At 44.1% G+C, this 6,934-nt stretch overlaps 1 protein-coding gene and 1 long non-coding RNA gene across 6 annotated transcripts in view; both read left to right on the forward strand.

Annotated features, from left to right (window-relative positions):
• The first annotated feature begins 1,038 nt into the window (after positions 1–1,038).
• The window catches only part of CD164 (CD164 molecule), an 18,002-nt gene continuing 12,106 nt past the window's right edge, over positions 1,039–6,934 (forward strand). For 3 of the 5 annotated variants that reach the window (XM_032275072.1, XM_032275075.1, XM_032275074.1), the window contains exons 1-3: positions 1,039–1,600; positions 4,262–4,348; positions 6,572–6,643. In XM_032275072.1, the coding sequence (XP_032130963.1) occupies positions 1,429–1,600; positions 4,262–4,348; positions 6,572–6,643 (331 nt within the window). In that variant the 5' untranslated portion in view covers positions 1,039–1,428. Of the gene's footprint in view, positions 1,601–4,261; positions 4,349–6,569; positions 6,644–6,934 lie in introns of all 5 variants that reach the window. The other 2 variants (XM_032275073.1, XM_032275076.1) reach the window with 2 other exon arrangements.
• On the forward strand, positions 1,621–4,020 carry LOC116549481. The gene is made up of 2 exons (XR_004267897.1): positions 1,621–3,500; positions 3,649–4,020. It is a non-coding gene; the product is annotated as an uncharacterized LOC116549481 (long non-coding RNA).

Raw genomic sequence — 6,934 nt, forward strand, 5'->3', positions numbered from 1 at the left:
CATGCTTCTGGCCATGGGCTGAATCAGTCAAAACTGTCAGGTTTTGTTTACATCCAAGCAACACTACTCCAACTAGTGTAGTCATTGGAACAAATGTTCATAGTCATGAGGATACAGAAGGATGACAATGATTAGATTCCAAGGGTAAATAAAAGCTTTCTATTTGAGCAAAAAGGTAAAACACTATGCAGTCATCTTTTTTGGTGTTCGTGGCACATCATAACAGACCTCACAAAAGCAATTAATATTCCTATATTAGGATAACTTTGCATTATTAAAATTACATAAGTGTACAACAGTTGGAAACACGGCATTAAATACAACTTTAAAAGTCTAATTTTTACCATGTGATAACCATATCGAATTTTGCGAATATTTTGTGAGACTTGGCATTAGATGGCGCTCACCGTTACTAAAAGCCTGAGCAGTGCTTGAACACTAACAGGCACTCAAAAATCCATCTCTGTTGCCAGGCAATCCCGTGTACAGGTCAGGTCACTTTTCTACGTCTCAATTTCCTCACTGGTAACGTGGAAGTGGGAGCCGCCCCAATAGCCTCGCAACTCAGATAGCTTTTGATTTTCTGACTACAGTGGTGGAGTTGAGACAGATCGGCTGCTGCAACCGCCGCCTTTATAGCAACTCGGAAAAGTCAGACTGGGAAAGTGACAGAGTAGACAGACGCTCTGCAGTTCTGGCCGGGGCGGCGTCTCAGCCGCTCACACCATGTGGGCAGCAAAGCACAAACTCCTTAACCACGTGGTGCCTCCACTCCCCCAGGGAGTCCCATTACAGGATTACTTCCAGCAAAACCGATCTTCAAGAAAAAAGGAACGGGTCTCGCCCGGATATAAGGAAGCACTCTCAGGATCCGCCACCACAGCACAAACTTAGTTTTTGCCTGGGTTCAACATGAGCCACACAAAACCAACTTCCGCCCCAACGGCGTTGCGTTCGGAAGGCGGGGCCCGGGAGTCACGTGAGGCAGCGGAACTACGGCCTGGCGAGGCGCTCAGGTGGCCGCCCTAGGCCACGTAATGTCGGTTGTTCCATGCAGGCCAGGGTGGGGACCGTCTCTATCGCAGGCATGAGACAAGCCCAGCTGCGTCGTGTGTGGTAATCTGAGGGCAAGAAGAACGATATGCAGAGGTCCCCAGTTTCCTTACTGTGGCACAGCCGCTTTGAGGGCCAGCTTCCTTCGGCTTCCTCCCGACTCCCCTGCTTCCCCCCGTAGAATTCCCGTTGGTATTGCCCGAGCCCCTCCTCCCTCCGCGTCGCCCCCGCCCGCGGAGAACTAGGGCCTCTCACGTGACCCCAGCGCGCTCCCGCGGGGGAGCGAAGTCTCGGAGGCGGTGTTGCAGGGTACTGAGGGGTTCAGCGAGCGTTGGGCACCGCACTTTTCGCCCAGACGCCAGCACTGAGGACACGATGTCGCGGCTCTCCGGCTCGCTGCTTTGGGCCGTCACCTGCCTGGCCGTGCTCTGTGTGTCGTCCGCGGAAGAGGACATTGAGCTCCCGAATGGTACGACTTTAGTGCCCATCTCCAACGTAACCTCGGCGCCGGTGACGTTCCTCCCGCTGGTCACCACTTCGGCACCAGGTAGGCGCGGGCCCTACAGGCTTCCCGCGCTCCCCCGCCCCGCGGAGCCGCACTGCCTCTCCGCGGTGCGCGGACCAGGGTCGGGCGGGCAGACAGCGCTTGGGGTGTTGCGGCGACTCCGGCAACATGGCGGCCCGCCTGGAGTCCACTCGCGGCTGGGCCGGGTGGGGAACGCGCCGGGGGGAAGGGGACGCGCGGCTTCCCGTGGCCGCGGGGCTGGTGCCGACCTCGAAGTGTTGCACATCCGTTGTGCGTTTTAAAAGTGCATCGTAATTCCTAGCCTCACTTGGGGAATCTGAAGTGGGACATGGCTTCTTTCCACGGGGGCAGCAGTGGGGTTGAGGATGGGGCTGGGCGTCGCGCCTCAGGGTTGGCGGTGAGACCGAGCTGTCCCTCTCTGGGGACTGGTAGTTCACCCGACCGGCGCCGGTCTCCGGAGGCAGCCTACTCCGGAAGTCCGGGAAAGAGAAACTTAAAAGACGGTAATGCTCGTTCGTGTCTCAGACTTGAGTCTGAGAAAGTCGCTTGAGATTTAATTACATTGTTTTGGCAGATAGGAATTGAATATAGCTTAGGTTTGAGGACGTAGTTAGTGAAAACTTCACACTCCATGGTATGTAAAAAGGAAAAGTACCCATGTATGTACCTGGTGCTTTGCGTACGTATCCTAAGGCTAAACTGGAAAGTAGTGAAACCTAGGAGGTAGATGCAGAGACGGAGAAGAGTAAACTCTCCTGACAGTGTATGTTTATTCTTTTTAAAATTATTTAAAATTTTCTTCACTATGTCCTGTGCTCAGGCACGTACGTTTAGTAGGTAATTTGTGCCCAGGTCTGTGGGTTTTCTAAAACCCGATCAGGAGCATGTCTTTTGTTCAACTGTGCAGTCGAGTGGGGCTGGTTAAGGCATACATACATTTTAAAGCAGAAATTGGCACATACCGTGACAACACAAAAAACGGAAGATAAGTTTGAGGTAATAATATAAGCAGGAGAAATACTAGGTGTTTAAAACCTGCAGTCTAGTATGATTGGTTATTCTAGTTAACATTAGGTAAGGAGTAATGTTACCTAGTTAACATTGGCTTCTTGACTGAAGAATTGCCAAAGTGTAATGATTTTTATCATGGCATTCATATTTTACAAATTTTTCTCTAGTTTCAGTATTTTATGACAGTTTAATATAGTAAAGCATGTAGTAAATTTAATGTTTTGTTTTTTAGTTTCAGGAAGATGTAAGATAAAATTTCAAAACGAGGGAGGTAAATTGCAGTGTAATACTGGGAATTCTAACCGCACTATTTTTAAGATGATAAAGCAGAATATTTTTGTCTCCGGCTTAATTTGGCAGTTTCTTTTTAGAATTGTAGTGTGTGTGTAAGAAGGTTGGAAGTATCAGATTAATTGCCTTTGTGTAATTGAAATGCATACAAAGGAGGTATGTATTTTCTGGAAATCATAAGTGGATGTGGTGTGGTCTGAAAGTTAGCAAGTTCTTTGTAAAGAACACTTCAAACATTTCACTCTGCTACACCCATCATCAAGCACAAACGTTTTTTAAACAGCATGTTTTATCTATACAAACTTAAGAAAATTTATTTCTTCTTTATGAACCTTCCCCCACCCCACCATGCATGTCCCAGTCTTTACTAATGATGAAGTACTGAAAGCGCCTCTGCAGAACTATTTTTTTACGCAGGGGAAAAGCAAATGAGAATGTTTGGAGGCATCTAGTTTCTAGGAAAATGAATAGAGCCCAATTTTTTTTTTCTTTTATTTTGCTGCTTTTTCTCAGTGAAAAATAGAGCCCAATTTTATAGTCCGTTCCTCTCCAGACATTGAATTATGATGATGGGTACTTGCTTCTGGATTGTTAGGCCTGGGATGAACTATTGACAGACGTAACCATCTCCAACGTAACCTCGGCGCCGGTGACCCTTCCTCCCGCTGGTCACCACTTCGGCACCAGGTGGGCGCGGGCCCTACAGGCTTCCCGCGCTCCCCCGCCCCGCGGAGCCGCACTGCCTCTTAACTCAAGTTAACCTCAAGTTAACCTTGTTAACTTGAATGATACGCACCTGAATGTGGTCTTTCAGCTGTTGTCTTCAGTTGTGGAGGATCCTGTCAAGAGTGGATCATTTATGAATCGAGAATCCCTGGGAAAATTTTTTTTTTTTTTTTTTGCAACAGAGTCGGCATCATCATGGCTTGGGTTCAACCTGTTAAACTACTACTACTACTAAAAGTGTCAGGGTTTTATCTGATGTTTGGGGTACAGATTTTCCTACGTGTAGTGTTGGTCTTATAGCAAAGCCTTTTTCTCAATATTTTTATGTTTCAGGATGTTTTGAAATGCCTCAAGAAATCCTTAGTGGCTATGGGTATCTTTAAAATAGTAGTTCTGTGAAAAAGGATTGATTAGAGATGAGGTACTATGCTAAGAGTGACCACTAGCTTGTTTGTTTTTCTAATAAGTTTACTTACAGCTTTGTAACGATTGAAATTTCTTAGTAAATCGGTTTATAAAGTTTTATCATTTCTCTGAGCTAGTAATTTTGGTGTTGTATTTAATACTTACTGTTCAAAAAGATAAGTAATATGGATCCAAATGAGATACCAGTTAAATCATTGATTTCATGCATCTCTCCCCCAAACCCCCTAGAAACCTGTGAAGGTCGAAACAGCTGCATTTCCTGTCTTAATGCTAGCGCTGTTAATACTACCTGCTTTTGGATAGAATGTAAAGAAGGTAAGAAACTTTGGGGTTGCAAAACTGTTTTGTTATAACATTTAAAAATACAATAGCTCTTGAACATTTGAAAGTTTTGTAGGACATTTAGGATATGGTGCACTATTTGTTTTGCAAATCCAATACTTCTTTAAAGTGCCAAATGCCTAGTACTCCCCCTGAAAATCTCTTTTTGTCTCCTGTCCACCCTTTTGATTCCTTAAGACTTGATAATTAAGGCTCAGTAGTTTGTTTTTTATGAGATGGGGTTTCCTGTGTTACCCAGGTTGGTCTTGAAATCCTAGGCGCAAGCAGTCCTCCTACCTTGGCCTCCCTAGTAGCCAGAACTACAGCTGTGTTCTTCCTTGCCTGGCTTTTTTGTTTTGTTTTGTTTTTAAAGGCTGTTTTAAGGATTAAGAGTGCTTTGATAACACTAGAATTAGCTGTGAATGAAGGTTGTATTGAAAACTGAGACATTTATCTACAGATGTCCTGCAACATGAAACATAGAGAGACCTTATGAAACTGTTGGATGCTTAAGCATAGGGCAGAATGAGGTTGGGGGAGAGTTGACTCTTCCTGTTTGGAAGATCACCATTTTGGTGAGACCTGTGCTTTTGTTAATACAAGAGGTAGAGAGCTAGAGGGAAGTACATTGAAATTCAATAAGGTTCTTATTAGAACCATGAGATTACTGCATACGTTATTTTAATTCTTTTTTTTTTTTTTTAATTTAAAGTGGTTTATTTTCTTATCAGTAAAACAATCTAGCCGTTTTGGTGGTTTTTGTTTTTTGGATTTTTTTTTTTTTTTTAAGTGAAAAAACCAAAGCTACATGTTAAGATTTTTATTCTTTGGTAAAAATTTTATAGTTCTAGAAATTATATCACTACATAAATTTCAGAAAGCTCTTTAAGGTATTGACTAAATAGGGCTAAATTAACTTTTTTGTTAGATAAGTGTTTAATTTTTTTTAGGTCACAAAATGGGATTTTAGGCTGTACTCTTCCCTTTTATATGGGAGTATGTGAGAGTTGGTGAATTTTGGAGATGGAATGCTCTACTGTAGGATTTTTTGGGGGAAGCCTGTCCCCTTACTCTTGCTCCATGTCTACCTATCCAGTAAAGTTATTTTAGAAAGCATAAAAGACTAAGACAGTGGGATCTGGAATAGCGTTTCTACAGTTATTATAGAAAGTGCCTCTTTTGTTTACTAAGCATCTTAATAAAGACCCTGACCACTTCGCCTTACTGTCTCTGCCCCCTTTTTTTTTTTGGAGACAGTCTTTCTCTGTCACTCAGGCTGGAGCGTCGTGGTTCCATCTTTGCTCACTGCAACCTCCGCCTCCTGGGTTCAAGCGATTCTTCTGTCTCAGCGTCCAGCATAGTTGGAACTACGGGCACAGGCCACCACGCCTGGCTAATTTTTGTATTTTTAGTAGAGGCAGGGTCTCGCCATATTGGTCAAGCTGGTCTTGAATTCCTGACCTCGGGTGATCCACCCTCCTTGGCCTGAAAGTGCTGGGATTACAGGTGTGAGCCACCTGCCCTCTTTTTAGATGCTGGCTGCCTTTCTTTTTTTTTTTTTTTTTTTTTTTTTTTTTTTTTTTTTTTTTTTGAGACGGAGTTTCGCTCTTGTTACCCAGGCTGGAGTGCAATGGCGCGATCTCGGCTCACCGCAACCTCCACCTCCTGGGTTCGGGCAATTCTCCTGCCTCAGCCTCCTGAGTAGCTGAGATTACAGGCACGCACCACCATGCCCAGCTAATTTTTTGTATTTTTAGTAGAGACGGGGTTTCACCATGTTGACCAGGATGGTCTCGATCTCTTGACCTCGTGATCCACCCGCCTCGGCCTCCCAAAGTGCTGGGATTACAGGCTTGAGCCACTGCGCCCGGCCCTGGCTGCCTTTCTTGATTGTACAGTAGTCTTTCCACAATTCTGAGATTTATTCAGTACATTAATGTGGACTTCTAATGGATAAGCATTGGAGGGATCCTGTGTAATATTTAAGTCAGTGGCAAAAGGAGAATGACAGGATTTGGTCTGTGGACTTCTAAATGACAGGATTTGGTCTGTAGGTTTAACTTTGGGTTAGAACACTTCTAAAATGGTGTGTGTTGTTGTTTTTTTCTCCCCGCTTCTAAAGTGTTTGGGTTTGATTTCCTAGAGCTTAGTAGCAAAGTTAAAGGTAAATCAAATGTGGGATTGGTGTTACTAATCTCTTTTTTTCTCCCCTAACAGATAAGAGCTTTTGTTCACATAATTCAACAGTTGGTGATTGTCAGGTGGTGAATATGACAAACTTCTGTTCTGGTAAGTATTCATACTGGCTGCTGGGAAGCTGACCACAGAGGTGAGGAAGATCATTGCCTCAGAAAGCCTTTTTTCAATGCTTTGTTTGAAGCATTGCCATAATTCTTATCTTGTTAGAATTTGAATATGAATAGTATATTCATATTGATTGATTAAAGGATGATATTTGAAGCCTGGTTTAGGGATTTAGCTACAGTGTGGATGCTGTAAGTGTAGATTGCTTTGTGTCTTCCCACACTTTTTTTTTTTTGAGACAGAGTCTTGCTCTGTCACCAGGCTGGAGCACAGTGG

Source organism: Sapajus apella, unplaced genomic scaffold (assembly GCF_009761245.1).
Source record: "Sapajus apella isolate SASKATOON/1434 unplaced genomic scaffold, GSC_monkey_1.0 scaffold6, whole genome shotgun sequence".
NCBI classification, from domain to species: Eukaryota; Metazoa; Chordata; class Mammalia; order Primates; family Cebidae; genus Sapajus; species Sapajus apella.